General features: G+C 39.6%; 1 protein-coding gene across 1 annotated transcript in view; it reads left to right on the top strand.

Annotated features, from left to right (window-relative positions):
* The first annotated feature begins 540 nt into the window (after positions 1 to 540).
* SLC25A20 (solute carrier family 25 member 20) overlaps positions 541 to 16,469 on the top strand; it is a 30,009-nt gene continuing 14,080 nt past the window's right edge. Inside the window, exons 1-5 of the mRNA XM_087953740.1 lie at positions 541 to 755; positions 5,516 to 5,608; positions 7,518 to 7,645; positions 13,730 to 13,820; positions 16,251 to 16,368. Of these exons, the coding sequence (XP_087809866.1) occupies positions 639 to 755; positions 5,516 to 5,608; positions 7,518 to 7,645; positions 13,730 to 13,820; positions 16,251 to 16,368 (547 nt within the window). The 5' untranslated portion in view covers positions 541 to 638. The remainder of the gene's footprint in view (positions 756 to 5,515; positions 5,609 to 7,517; positions 7,646 to 13,729; positions 13,821 to 16,250; positions 16,369 to 16,469) is intronic.

The raw sequence follows: 16,469 nt of genomic DNA, 5'->3' as shown, positions 1-16,469 counted from the left end.
CTCAACAGCTTCTCTGATGAGGATTGGGATATCAATATTTGTCTGGGTTGTGTTTATTTGTGGATTGTTTATTTGTGTTTATTTATTTATTGTTTATTTATTTATTTATTGTTTATTTATTGTGTTTATTATTTATTTGTGTTTATTTGTGGATTATCTGCAATGGTTTCTAAGGATCAATAATGGCAAGGACATAACACCATGTTTAATTGACACACCAACTGCTTAAATACGAAGGGGTGAATGGCTGACTATCTTTACTGAATATTTCAACTTTAAACCATGTTTTGATGAAACCAATATACTTATTATCAGCTATACACAATATAAGCCCATATCCCATAATGTGTTTTTTGTATGTAAGAAAAATACATATATTTATGTATTAGGGAACAATAGAAACTGCAAAAACATCAGCAACTTCTTCTGGAATAACTTGCGCTAATACAATAACTCTCTCCAGGGTATATAGATCGCGGGTGGCGGAAGCAGGAACAATAGCAGCCTCTCTAGGCATCTCGGAGGTCCTCCCTCTTTTCTGCCTTGTTGGGGAAGGAAAAGCAGGGTAAAGGTTGCTTCGAGAGGCGAAGCAAAAAACTGGGAGAGTTGTGTTGAGCGATCTCGCTTCCGAAGCAGCCATGGCGGAACAACCTAAGTCCCCTCAGGCACCTATTAGCCCCGTAAAAAACTTTTTCGCGGGTGGCTTCGGAGGCGTCTGCTTGGTCTTCGTGGGACACCCTCTGGATACTATCAAGGTGAGCGGGGGAAGAAAGACTACAGCCCCCGATAGACACTGCGCGAGTGGGGAGGAGAGGCAATACTTTAAAACAAGGGCCAACGAACTACCATTCCCAGAATGCACTTTGTGGCAGGAGCCTCAGAATTATTTTTCTCATGGAAAAAGAATTAGCGCAGGGACAGACTTGACATCGGTTTAAATGTGTGAAAGAGCAGAGTTGTTTGTTTTTTTAAAAAAACCACGTTTATTTACATGTCAGATTTATAACATACCTTTCCTACAAGATCTTAAGATATATGTATACAGTGGTATTTCGTTCTCCAATTTTTTTTTTAATCTACAGCAGCAACAACTTTATGTGGTTGATGGAAGGGTGTATGTTTGGGTGATGGTCCCAAGGTACTCTGATCTTCTGTAGCTGAGAATATATTTGCCAATATGTTTCAACTTTATTACTTTATTAATTGATCACACCGGCTCTGGACCCTTGGATCATACTCTTCTTCATAATCCTATGTACATGCAACAAACCTATGGAACAGTGAACTATAATTTGTTGAACAAGCTTAATTGCTCGGATTGGACCATTGCGACGAATCGAAACTAAACTACTCTGGCTGTGATCACAAACACACTGAGCTTTGTTGTTAGTTGCGAAGTCATGTCCGATCCATCACGACCCCATGAACAATGTTCCTCCAGGCCTTCCTGTCTTCTACTATCTTCTGGAGTCCATTTAAGCTCACACCTACTGCTTCAGTGACTCCATCCAGCCACCTCATTCTGAGCTACAGAGTAGCTAACCCATTTTAGTCTCATGATGGGCATGCCAATTCAATTGTTGGGATAATGCATGCAACAGAGTCTCTAGGTCAGGAGCAATTGCTGGGCACAGTGGTTTACAGGGCATAATTGGAGATGTTGCAGTTGACTTTTAAAGCCTCAAACTGTTGTGGGTCCTGCTATCTAAGAGACCACCTTTGTCCTTAGAGGCCTGCTGAGCTGACAAGATCTGCAGGAGACACCCTTTTGCCTTCTGACATGTAAGAGATTGTCTTCTGTTGATTATTAATCTTTTAATATTGCAATCCTCCTTGAGAGAGCCAGTTTGATTAAAGCATCAACTAGAAACCAGGAGACTTGTGAGTTTTAATCTCACCTTGGGCATGAAGTCAACGGAATGGCGTTGGGCCAGTCACTTTCTCTCAGCCCTCGGAAGCAGGCAGTGGCAAACCACTTCTAAAAACCTTGCCAAGAAAACTGCAGGGACTTGTTGAGGCAGGCTCTGAGAATTAAACAGGATTAAACACAAAAGGGGGGAAATCACCCCTGAGCATTTGCCAGAATAGAAAAGTGAGGCATGAACTAAATAAAAAGGTGAAAGGTGATTTTGGTTTTTTTTTTTAAAGCAGAAATAAAAGCAGAGAAATCTGGCATTCTTAGATGCTCTGCTATTCCAAATTAACACAGATCAACTGATTCTTTTCTATATGTAAATCACAGTTACCAACCCCTGTATTGGACCGTTGCCTGTTAGGATTCTAAAATGATACAGCCGTTCAATAAACAATATTCATTTGTATGTCAAATTTAAATCAATAAAAGTCGGGAGATAAGTACACTCTGACCACACTGAAGTTTTCGCATGCATCTTTGCAAAGATTTGTCAGTCAGTCTCCAGGTACCTTCCAGATATGCCATAATGTTCTCTTTATTGTCTTATACATATTAGCAAATGGGTGAGATAAAAGATACTTGACAATATAATCTCTAAATAGGCAAAGATTTATAGCTGGAAGTTGCAGTTTTGCTGGGGGATAGGTAATGAGTTTGTGGATACCTTCTTTGGCATCAAGCAGCACTTCTGAATATGTTGCTAAGAAAACTTCAGGGACATGTTGATTTATTGATCAAAAATCAAGACTGATTTCAAAGCACCAAAACAACAGCAACAACAACAAAAACTAGGTTGTCCCAAAGGTACTTTTTTTTTCTATAGGCAACTAGAGTTTCTGGTTTTTCTTCTTATCCAAGAAGCTTCTTCAGCTCTTACTGGATGGTGGGGAATGGAAGGGTCCACCATCCAGTCAGAGCTGAAGAAGCTTCTTGGATGAGAAGCGAAACGTCTTCAAAGAAAAACAAGAAAGTCCAGTTGCCTCTAGAAAAAAAAACACTTTTGGGACAACCATGACCTGGATGACTGAGAATCTCCATAGACAACAGAAACTAGGGTTGATAGAGGGTGACAATTTAGAGAATGTTATTACTTGGTAATAGGTTATGCCCCCAGGGCAATAATTCAGTTAATTCAATTTATTCAACCTATGGCGGAACCTCTTGACTCCAATCTGATTCTGGATAGAGTATATAAAACCAAACAAAAAAGAAAATGTAATAAAATTATTAAAAAAAAACCAAGAACTTACAGTGTGTCCAGATAAAAACACATACACCACCTCCAAAAAAATCCAACAGATTGAACAGGGACCCAAGTGCTCAAGCCCCAGGCTGGAATGTCAAGCTCATAATTGTCCATGCCTCTTCATCTAGAAGCAAAGCTACTGGCATTCTATATTTTCTATTTCTTCTGCATTTTAGGAGATGCCATAAAGATAGTCCTCAATTTACAATCACAATTAAGCCCAAAATTTCTGTTAAGTGAGTTTTGCCAGACATTGTTAAATGAGTTTTGCCCAATTTTACTATTTTTCTTGCCACGGTTGTTAAGTGGATCAGAATAGAGCTGGAAGGGACCTTGGAGGTCTTCTAGTTCAGCCCCCCCTGCTCAAGCAGGAGACGTGATACCATTTCGGACAAGTGACTGTCCAGGCTCTTCTTAAAGACTTCCAGTGATGAAGCCCCTACAACTTCTGATGGCAAGCTGTAAGGTGTGGCCTCACTAAGGCTTTATAAGGCGGTATTAATACTTCACGATTTTGATTCTATGCCTCTGTTTATATCACTACAGATGTTAAGTTAGTAATAAGGTTGTTAAGTGAATCTAGCTTCCTCATTGACTTTGCTTGTCAGAAGGTCACAAAAAGACACTGTGACCAGAGGTGGTATTCAGCAGGTTCTGATCACTTCTGGAGAACCGGTAGCAGAAATTTTGAGTAGTTCAGAGAACCAGCAAATGCCACCTCTTGACTGTCCCCGCCCCCATCTATGCTCTGCCGCCCGAGTCCCAGCTGATTGGCTGGGTCTTCTTTTGTTGCCCTGCACAGGAGAACGGATCTGGAAAGCAGGTTAGTGGGGTGGGGAGAGAATGTGGATTTTGCAGTAACCTTCCCCCAGGAGTGGGGAGGGAATGGAGATTTTGCAGTATCCTTCTCCTGCCACGCCCACCAAGCCACGCCCACCAAGCACAGAACCGGTAATAAGATTTTTTGAATCCCACCACTGACTGTGACCATCATAAATATGAGTCAGTTGCCAAGAGTCTGAATTTTGATCATGTGAAGATGGGGATGTTGCAATGATCTTGTGAAAAACAGTCATAAGTCACTTTTTTCAGTGCCGATATAACTTTGAACGGTCACTAAAATGAACTGTTGTAAATTGAGGACTACTGTATTTAGGCTTTGTACTTTGTGTTAATCCTAGTAGAAAAAAACAAACACTTGTTTACTTCTTAGATCTCGAGATCTTCTCATTGACCTGAATGCCTATTGATAACAACTGTTTCTCGGATGAACTGTGTCTTCCTCCCTTCCTCTTCCCATCCTCCTTTCATTAAAAAGTAAAAAGAATTGGGAATGGGAAAACTGTCAATGATAGAGTATATTTCAAAGGTCTTGGGTTCGACTCTCTATCTCTAGATAAGGTGGAAAAAACACACACAGCCTACTTACCCAAGCTTTTTGAAGCTGCTGCTGACCATTGTTGGATATGCTGAGATGGACAGGCTAATAGTCTGTCTTATTACAAGACTGTTTTCTGAAATTCTTTGGAAAAGAAAAGGAATGGGGAACTAAATCAGATGCGGATGGATATTTTCATCCATCCATGTGGATGGATATTTTCACTAAGTAACACAAGCACCTCTTTTTTTAAAAAAAGAAATTTATTTATTCAACATTTTGACAATTAAAAACAAATTTCCACACTTTACACCATTACTACAGCAGTGTTTACATTTGTAAGTACCTCCTATTAACATGTTATATATCTCTGTATTTGCTTCTTCGTCATTCTAGGCATTTTATACATATATACATTTGTATTTACATTTATTTACACGTAAATCTTATTGTTTTATGGGATTACATTATCATTAGATGCCTTTGCATCTTTTTCTTATCCATTCGTACAAGACATCCCATATTTTATAATATTCTATTTCTTCCTTATCCTTCAATAACTTCGTCAGTCTATCCATCTCTGCGCATTCGTATACCTTATTAATTATTGTGGCTTCTGAGGGGGGTCATAGCCTGTTTCCAATTTTGGGCAAAGGAGATTCTGGCAGCTGTTATGATATGTAGCATTAAATATTGGTGTTTTCTATTTGTGTTAGGCTCTAACATGCCTAATAAAAAGGTTTCTGGTTTAAATTTCATTCTCTGTTTTGTTATTTCCTCTAACCGTTATTTGATTATTTGCCAGTGTCTCAGTGCATGGGGGCACGTCCACCACATGTGGAAGTATGTTCCCTGGTTATGGTTACATCTCCAACATTTAGCTATCATATTTGGGAACATTTTGGCTATTCTTGCTGGGGGGAGGGTAACGCAAGCACCTCTTTTGTATTCCTTCCATGTTCCTTATATTTTGTAGGTCAGACTACAAACTCAGCCCAAGCCTTTGCCGGGACAGGCTCCTCTTTATGCTGGGACCTTTGACTGTTTCAGAAAGACTCTTGTGAAAGAGGTATTTTGCCAGCCCACTTGCAGTGCCGGCCAGAGATGTCATATTCTTATGTACATTATTGCAATGAATTTGTGTGGGAATGATACTTGAGACTATAGTAGATTCTTGGGAGTACAGGCTTGATCTTTTTTCAATGAGAAAAACTAACTAATGGTGAGACGGAAGGAAGCTGTCCAGTTTTTAGGCATAAGTATTTAAAAAGTAAGAGTTCTTTGTTCTTAATCAATCACCATTTATTCTGATGTGCCCAAGCCAGAGTTTGCCTTGGGTTCATGCGTCTTGATCTTTTAAACCACCACAGTCATGGCTGTCAATGGTTTATAAAAACATCTGTCACAAAATAAAATAGTAATAATAAAAATAGTAATAAAAATTTAAAGACAGGTAGTCCTTAACTTACGGAGCCCAAAATTTATGTTGCTAAGTGAAACATTTAAGTGAGTTGATAAGTGAATCACTACAGTTGTTAAGTTAGTAACACGGTTATGAGGTGAACCTGGTTTCCCCATTGGCTTTGCTTGTCAGGAGGTTGCAAAAGGTGATCATGTGACCCTGGGACACTGCAACCGTCATAAATGTGAGTCCGTTGCCAAGCATCTGAATTTTGATCATGTGTCCATGGAAATGCTACAATGATGGTGTGAAAAACAGTCATAAGTCACTTTTTTCAGTGCCGGTATAACTTCGAACGGTCACTAAAATGAACTGTTGTAAGTCGAGGACTACCTGTATTTCAGCTGGGACATCTGGACAATTCCTAACCTGCAATCTTCACTAGCTAAAACAATCCTCCCAAAGAGGATTCTGTTTCTCCAGATCCTGAAAGGACTGAACTGAGCTGCACCCGTGAGCGCTTTCAGAGTCCCGGAGGCTGTGATAGAGAAGCGTCCCTCCTTCTCACCCCGGTCCTTTTTTAACCGCTAAGTAATGGGAGAAGAGTAACAATTGTTATTTTATTTAGAAAATTTATATCGCCGCCTACTCACACATGGCAACTCAAAGCGGCTCATAGGATATAAAAACAAAAGAAATAATATAACAATATAAAAGAAATAATAATAATAATAAAATAATAACCCCCTCACCTTGACGGCAACACACATCCATACCAGCCATTTAATGGGCTCCATCCCTCTCTGGTTTCCTCAGGCCCCCTGGCAGAACCACGTCTTCAGGGCTTTCCGAAAGAGTGTTAGAATGGGGGCCCCAGTCTAATTTCTGGAGGGATGATATTCCAGAGGAAGGGAGCCACCATAGAGAAGGCCCTTCTTCTAGGTCCCACCAGATATATCTCCTTAGGGGGCGGGACCCGCAACATTCTTTGCCTCCCCGCTTTAGTGGGTCAGGTAGATGTGTCCAGTAAGAGATGGTCCCTCAGATAACTTGGTCCCAAGCCATGAAGGGCTTTAAATGTTGTTGTTATCAGATGGGTGGGTTTGGGTTGAAGAAGGCAGCCTTGGAGATACCTGGCATCCAGCTATATAAAGATTTGTAAGTGAAAAACAGAACTTTAAACTGCATCCATCTTGGCAACTAAGGCAGGTTCTGCAGCATAGGGGTAATATGTTTATGGCATCTAATGCCAGTGGAGGAGGACGCTGCATTTCATACCAGCTGCAGTTTCCGAATGCCTTTAGAGGCGATCCCATGTATTGCTGTAGCTAAACTGGATTACCCTAAACAGCCACCCTCTGTAAGTGGGATTTTGGAAAAAGGTGATTGAAGAATTGAGATCCCTTTGAACTGGGCAGAAACTTCAAGTAATCCTTGACGTTGTGTAGGTTGGTTGCTCGGCTGCTATTTACAGTATATGATTCATACAGTAATCCTGTTTTATTGCTTGTGCTTGAGATGAGCAACCAGCTACATTTAATAAGTAAAGAATCCACCGACCTACTATTTCTTACAGGGCTTCCGGGGCTTGTATAAGGGGATGGCAGCCCCCATTGTGGGAGTGACTCCCATGTTTGCTGTGTGCTTCTTTGGATTTGGCTTGGGCAAAAAGCTGCAACAGAAGACCCCAGACGAAATCTTGACGTGAGTCATGAAATTGTTCAGACTAATTCGGGGATGCGCTCTTGAAGTTTTCCAATCTGCTCTTATTTTTCAAAAATTACGCATTCCATCATTGCAGCCAAAAACGAAGTTTTATTTTTCTCGGTTATAAATAGAGGGTTTTTTTTTAATTAAAAAGAATTAAATCTGGCAAATTTTAAAGTTCCTAAAAACGTGGGACTGATTACACTAGCTATAAACAGACATCATGGGGGTTGTTTTTGTGTAATTCTCTTCCCAGGCAAAACAGATGTCTGTTTAGGAGGTTTTTACTTCAGTATGGCGTGTGACATCCTAAAAGGCTTGTAACACTTTCTCTTAATTGTGATTCAGAGAACGTTTAGTCTTCATGTAACAACGGTAATTGGAGTCGGAATTTCTGTCGCTAAGCAACATGGTCATAAATATAATGTCACATAACTATGCTGATTAACAATGGAAATTCTGGGACTTCCAGTTGCTGTCATTAAGCAAATCATTGTGGGTCATTAAGTAAGGATATCATGGGGTCACATGCCAGTTTCTTTATTAAATTTGCTTGTAGGAAGTACAAAGAAGGTTGCGAATGGTGATCACATGACTGTGGGGAATGCTGTGACCATCATAATGTGATGACTCGGGGTGTGGCCCAAATGCAACACAGTCAGATAATAAGAGTCCCTTTATTAGTTCCAATTCTGCTCCCAATGTTCAGGTTACCCTCTGGCTGGAGAAAAACTCTCCCAGGAACAGCCTTTGACTGCAGATAATTAAGTCCAAAACATGGTCAACACAAACTGTAACTATAAATTCAATCAAGCCAAACTGAGGTAATTAGTTTGGCAGGGCAGGAGCAAGAATTCCAGACGTGAAGGCACGACAAAACTCACACAGTTGGGAAGATGCCAGGAACACAGATACGCAAAGACAACACAGAATAAAGACACGTTTGCTACCAGCAGGTGCTGCAGTCAGCATTCAGTTCTTTTAAACTTTCATTTCCAGGTGTGGCTAATGAAGGGAATCAGGGCTCTTTCCTCCCCCATAAGCCACGCAACCCACATTGCTCTCTTCTCCAGTCCTCCTTGCGTGCCCTAGGATGAAGATGGGGTGGGCCTGGGTCTTCCTCTGAACTCCCTCTCCCTCGTTCTATTTCTCCCCTGCTCTGCTCAGCTGGACTTTGCCCTTCCCCAGCCTTCTCCACAGCCAACTGAGGCACATGCCCACTCCCTGTCAGCTGTTCGTTTTCCTCCTCAAATTCAGACTCTGACAGGGGCATGACAATAAGTATGAGGCCACTCATTCAGCACAGAATGGGACAACTCTCTCTGGCCAACTCGCTATGGGACAACTTGCTGCGGGACAACTTGCTGCAGGGCATTTCAACAAATAAAAAAGTTAACTTAATTTCAATTGAACCGTGGCCAATAATAATAAAGAAACTCAATCCAGACATACAAGAGTTACAATAATTTTAATGAAAACATGGTCACTAATAATAAAAGTAATTGAATGAGGCACTGTAGCGTTGAATTGTCCCATGGCCAGTTGACCGGGGTTAGGTGGTCATAGCAAGTTGTGCTAGATCCCATTCAGCACCATCACCAGTTTGGGCAGTTACTGAAGCAACGTTTGTTAAGCAAGGACCACCTACATATAAATTTCATCTATATGCCACGATAACTATTCATCCTCACTACATTAGCTATCTGCCCAGCACATTTTCAGTTCTCTCTTAACAACATCCAAGTCATAAGGAATTACCAGATTTTACAAAAACCCATTCTGCTTTGTCTACACTTCCTTGCATATTTACTTGAATATTAAGATTTTTTTAAAAAAAGAGATACTGTACTTCCACACAAACATGTAGAGTCCTGGTTACCTGGCTGTAGTTTTTAGACAATTGAAAAGGCCTTGTAAAATGAGCAGGACTTAATTCTGAATGAACATGGTTGTAGAAGCCACACTGTTATCTGTGAAAATGGCATTATTGTATAGCTGAAGTTTGATTAAGAAAGTTTATAAAAGTTTATAAAAACGAAGAGATAAAAGTTTTTTGTTTGTCTTTATCTCCCATCTAGATTTAAGAACTCTAGTTGAGGAGAAGCAAGATATTGTCCAGAGGCATCAAGGCATCACATTTCTCATAATATTGGGATGCTTTAGCTTACTACAAAGCATCGATTACTACCATCTTATTTATTTGCAGCAATATTTTTCAATACTGTAAAATTCCAATAGGAAACATAGGCAGCAGTCTGGAGGGCTAACTCATCCTCCAATCAACACAATACCACATATTTCGTAATAACTTACCAGGCACTTCATGGTAGACATTTGAATGTACTCCCCATGTTATCTACAGAGGTGCCTTTAGCTAAAGTAGATTGCCAACAGAGGCTTTAGAAAATAAAACACACTCATATTTGTATTACTTTCTGGAACAACATTTGCAGTATGCAGCATATGGTGTTTCAGTTTTCATAGTCATGTATTCATCAGCATATTCAAGAAGCATGTAAAACATTGAGATTACAAGATTATTACTTTGAAGCTTTCAGATACTGTTACATGTATTTAGCCAGATTCACTGCCTCAATCCCACAGATTAGGATTTGCAACACTGTCTAAATTCTTTTTTTTTTCATTTGTATTTGACATAAAGTTCTGATTGTGACCATATTTCTGTTGTTTAAAAATAAACTGAATCTTGTTGGAGATCTCTGTAGGTTCTATCTGTCTTGCTAATCCTGTTCTGCGTGGGAAACTCAAAGGAAAGCACGGTGATTCGATTAAGAGTTGAAGAAAAAAGCAACGTGACTTTTATTAAGTAGCTTTAAATAATTTTATAAATGGCTTCGTTTGACTCTCCAGGGTATCTATAGTAAGTCAGTACTTACCTACTCTGGCAGTAAATACGTTCTTAGTCCTAGGTACCTGTCAGATAAGATTTTAGATTTTCACACCTGCTCTTCCACCTTCATTCCTCAAATCCTTCCACTGCTTTCATAATTCTAGAATATAAATCTGAATGAGGGGCCTTGTATTGCCATGCTTAAGATAGACTTCTCATATCCAATCGTCAATGTATTATAGTACCATATACAGGTAGTTCCTCTATTTAGGGCCAGTTGCTTAGCAACTATTTGAGGTTATGACAGACCTCTCTGGGGGGATACTTATAACTCAGATTCGAAATTCTTTTGCTTTCCACCCCATTGCAGTGTCATAGCTGTACTTTTGGTGCTTGGCTACTGGACCACATTTATAACTGTCTGCAGCATCCTGCAGCCACATGACTGCATTTTACAATGGTTTTGCTGAAAACCAGCATTTACTTCTAGTTTTCAGCAGTACGTGACTCATAGCAAACCATTGGTTGACTTAATGACAGTGGCATTCTCATAATGACTGACACAAAAAAGATAATACAATTATTATATAGTAGCAACCTACACAATTAGAAAATATGTCAATGGGAGTGAACACCAATACTGAAATGCTGCAATGAGTGGAAGTGTGTTTTTATGATGAAAATATGGTTAATAAAATGTATTTTTAAATATATATATATATATATATATATATATATATTTTCTGAGGTTCTCGCGGGTATTTGTATGTGGATCTTTGGTTATTCGGGTTTTCTCCCGCGTAAGATTGGAAGTATCTAGGCAACGTTTCGATGAAGTCTCATTCATCATCTTCAGGCTTCTGTCTTCAACTCTGTGCTTCTCAGAGTGATGTGAGCTTGCAGCTGCTTCTTCCTTTTAACTGCTAGTGGGGGTGTGACTTGATTGTCCATCATCCTAAGAAACCCTAAAGACAAAATCGAGTTAGAAAGCCAAGGAGTATACGAAATCCCTTGCACTGCCTGCCCCACCACATACATTGGACAAACTAACAGAAGAATAAGTGCACGCGTTGAGGAACATAAGAACTCAATCAAAAAAGAAGAACCGACCTCTTCCCTGGTCCAACACCTCAAAGCCACAGGACATGAGATTGACTTTAAAAATACCAGAACTATCGCCAAAACCGAACACTTCAACAACAGAATAATCAGAGAAGCCATAGAGATAGAAAAACACCCACACAGCATGAATAAAAGAGATGACACCTCCCGCTTACCAGCCATGTGGAAACCCGCCCTCATGAACAGACGAGTACCTAACATGATGAATGACACCAGACCCACACCCATGAGGGCCACATGAGATGCCACCACCACACTTCCACGTAAAAAGCAGACTCACACCCACACAGAAGATGAGACACGACCACAGACCAGAAGCCGCACTGCAGCTGCATCACTACCCACTTCAAACCCCTCTGAGCCATACATGAAGCGAACTGACCCCCACCATGAAGATGCAGCACGACCACGAACTCGAAGCCAAACAGCAAGATCACACCTCACCAGCTCAAATCCTCCAGTAACTAAGACCAACCTGAGCACAACCAAGCCCCCACCTGAACAGAACACACCTCCAGCCAATCAGAACATGGCCAACCCCCCAACCAATCAGAACACAGCCAAAACCCCAACCAATGAGAACACACCCCCACCCAATCAGGACACAGCCAAGCCCCCACCCAATCAAGTCACACCCCCACTAGCAGTTAAAAGGAAGAAGCAGCTGCAAGCTCACATCACTCTGAGAAGCACAGAGTTGAAGACAGAAGCCTGAAGATGATGAATGAGACTTCATTGAAACGTTGCCTAGATACTTCCAATCTTACGCGGGAGAAAACCCGAATAACCAAAGATCCATATATATATATATATATATATATATATATATATATATATATATATATATATATATATATATATATATAAAATTGGGTTGGTCACAGGGATGACCCAATTTATGATTGTCACAAGTTATGACTGTGATGGACTTATAGTTGTAATTCAAGGACTATTTTTAATGACATATCCCATTTACTTCTTTCTCTCCAACCACTTTATATATCTATATCTTTCTCCCTTTCTAGTCTAATAGCCATAAATGAGATAGATAAGATAGATAGATAGATAGATAGATAGATAGATAGATAGATAGATAGATAGATAGATAAGCAATAGCAACACTTAGACTTATATACTGTACTACTTCATAGTGCTTTACAGCCCTCTCTAAGCAGTTTACAAAGTCAACATATTGCCCCCAACAATCTGAGTCTTCATTTTATTGACTCTGGAAGGATGGAAAGCTTAGTAAATCTTGAGCCGGTCACAGTCGAACTTCTGGCAGTGGGCAGAGTCAGCCTACAATACTGCATTCTAATCACTGCCACCATGGCTTCTAGATAGGTAGGCGGTGTTTGATGCTGGATTGAATCATAATGCCAAGCCACTATTTCTAAAATAAACAATACTTGACAGTTCATAGATTACATAAATGAATTTTTAAGTCATTGTGGCTTGAGTCACACAACGTATGAATGCATATATATTCAGCGGTATGAATTAACTTGGAACATGAATTATTTTCTTCTTTCTTTCCTCAGTTTTATAAACTAGAGTGCAATGTATAAACAATAATATCATTCTCTTTAATTAAAGCTCCATCACTAATGGATGGACCTTTCCAGTCTTTACTTTTATTTAGAAAACATAGTTTTTTAAAAAATAATTGTTTTTATACCAAACATTAGATTTATTTTGCAAATGATTCTACCTTGTTGGCTGCATTTGCCTGGATATGTCATATTGATACTTGAGGCAAAAATCTTGAGCCATAATATTTATTTGACCCCATGTCTGTTTTGGCTGAATTTGACCAGCTGGAGGAAATTAGAGCTCTCCTTGGCTCTTTCTAAGGCATCTGTTGGGATATATATGGAAAAAAATATGGCATAATTAAACATTGTTGAGAACATTGGTTTTCATGGCACGTAATTGGAACTTTCGACTATCTTTATATTCAATTATTAGATAATTGTCAGTTGGGTTTTTTTATTGCTAGAAAACCAAATCTTTGGAAGGAGAAATTATTCTTAAACTGTATCTAATATAGCCTAGTGCATTTCTTGTTTTTATTTTATATCCCACAATGTAATGTTTACTCTGCATAGATATCCTCAGCTGTTTGCAGCAGGAATGTTATCAGGGGTGTTTACCACTGCAATTATGGCACCGGGAGAAAGGATCAAGTGCCTACTACAGGTAAGAGATGAAGCTTTCCATGCTCCATCCCACAACTGAACAACATCTTGCTATTCACATTATTTATCTTTCTTTAGGATAAGTTAGCATGTTTATAATCTTGTTGACAACATGATTTTCTAAATATGCTCATGTCAGTATCTGCACGTATGACAGACAGAGAGAGGGGGAAGGGAGACAGGGAGGGAGGGAGAATGTATGCAAACATTTAGATAATGTACAGTATTATATGTCTAGGAGATAAAAATGCTCATATTTCAGAACACGTCTTGTCTCCTGTAACTATCAGCATTCCAATTTCCTTAGCATTGTTTCATTGTGATATTAGATTCCTCTGATGGCTAAAACTAGAGCACAGAAATAATTAGAAAAGCAAGATAGGCAAAGTTGGAAATCTTGTTGTCTGGTTAGAGATTTAATCAATTCTGTCCTGAGCAACATACTCCCATTAATATTGAAAATCCTGGCATATCTATCCACATTGTATCACCCCTCAATTCTGGTGATTTCATGGACAAGCGCAAACCAATGCAGTTTTTCTGGAAATAATATAAATGTGATTGATCACTCCCTTCTTCTGGTAGGTCTCTCAGGGGTCCAGCCTAACTTGTCCTGATATTACTGGGAAGTGTCTCATGCAAGTACAAACCAGCCCTGACCTTAGCTTTTCAGTTTAGGGAGCTACACCCAAGCATGCTGCTTGCTGGGACATATACATAACAGTTGGATGACTATTATGGCTGGGTTCATACTATGTCAAAAAAATAGATAGTCCTAATGTTATGACTGTAATTGAACCTCACAATTATCTCCATGATGGTCATAAAGTGACTCATCACCAGGTGACCAGACCCAATTTTTTGTAACTGTCATTAAGCAAACATCTTGGTTGTAAAGGGACCAGGACAGTTGTAAAGCAAATTCCTTTCTTCCTTCCTTCCTTCCTTCCTTCCTTTCTTTCTTTCTTCCTTTACTTACTTATTTATATCCCACCTTTATTTTCATAAATAACTCAAGGCAGCGAACATATCCAACACATTTTCCTCCTTCTATTTTCCCCACAACCATCAACCTGGGAAGTGAGTTGGGCTGAAAGAGAGCAGCTGGCCCAAAGTCACCCACCTGGCTTTCATGGCTAAAGCAGGACATGAACTCACAGTCTCTTGTTTTCTAACCTGGTGCCTTAACCATTAGACCCAACTGGTTCTCAGTTCACAGCAGTCGCTAAACAAACCCGTTGCTTGCGATGAAGTTTTTCCCCACCAGAAACCAGATGAAATACTACTTTCTGGAAAAAGTCATGTGACTGCAGGGCACTGCAAACAGCCATAAGTGCAAACTCAAAGTACTGAGTGCCCAAAATGTGTTCACATGACCATGGAGTAGCCCGGCCGTTGCAACCGGGTCATAAGTAGCCTTTGGGAAAAGAATGTTGTAACTTTGAGCAGTCACTAAAAAACTGGTCATAAGAAAAAGTCTACCTGTAATTTTTTTAAAATATTCATTTATTATTTTGTGGGAATCCAGCCAACTGCACTTTATTCAGCAATTTAAGGTTAAGCAAACTATGGCTTAGCAAGACATATGAACCCAAGTTAACATACCAGTGAAACATGTCCCATTTTATATCTAGCTGTAATATTGTCTTTGGGTTTTTAAAACTGGTCTGTTTCTTACAGTCAAGGCAGGGTCGATTCAATAGACCAGAAGAATCTCTTCTCTTGTTCCCTTCCTTCAAAACCTTTTCTGTGGGAATAAAAAAAGAAACTTCTCCACCATGAAGAAAAATAAGTAGCTCGGACTACGGTTGTTCCATTTCATTTAAAAGTTCTTCTCTAAAGCAGCCCAAACTTCCGTTATCTTAGAGCAAGGGTCCTCAAACTTGTGGACTTCAACTCCCAGAATTCCTGTGCTAACATGACTGGAAGAGGAATTCTGGGAGTTGAAGTCCACAAGTCTTAAAACTGTCCAATTTGAAGACTCCTGTCTTAGAGTTTTGTCTGTCACAACTCCTTGTTATTCTGCTCCTTGTCCTTTTAACATCCTATCTCTTTATTTTCAGATATATTTTGAAAGTTTTTAAAGACAAAGTCCCAGTTACAATTATGGATAATATTCTTCACAGAAGTTTCTATTGAGGCTTCTTGAATGGGTAGAGCTATTAGAAGCCTGCTCTGGATGCTTAAACAGCTAGAAAAACTTCCTGACAGAGATGGCAGCTATGGGTTTATTTATTTTTATTTTTCATTTTTTACCATTTTGGTGTATAATCCACACATCCCTGATTGAATCTCATCTCATGGGCGATTTCTTAAGAAAGGTTTAGACGCGCAGACTCATTTCAACAGTAGCTTAGATTTAGGGAGACTGAATTATTTAAGAAATGGTAGGTTATAATTGACAAGGCCATTTTTTTTTTTAACCATTTAGATCCAAGCAGCCTCTGGTGAAAAAAAATATGCAGGCCCCATGGACTGTGCCAAACAACTGTACCGTGAAGCTGGCATTCGAGGCGTGTACAAAGGAACAGTGCTCACACTCATGAGAGGTAGTTGTGGAGAATTGTTCTTAAAATAATTGAACCAGAAAAGCCCCCAATGTTTTTTCTAAACCCTGTTTACGTAGCACACTTGACTAGATAATTATAGA

The sequence above is a fragment of the Notechis scutatus genome, chromosome 2 (genome assembly GCF_049901735.1).
Source record: "Notechis scutatus isolate UNSWTSFEM ecotype Mainland chromosome 2, rNotScu1.2, whole genome shotgun sequence".
NCBI classification, from domain to species: Eukaryota; Metazoa; Chordata; class Lepidosauria; order Squamata; family Elapidae; genus Notechis; species Notechis scutatus.
This window is presented reverse-complemented; position numbering and strand designations above follow the sequence as displayed.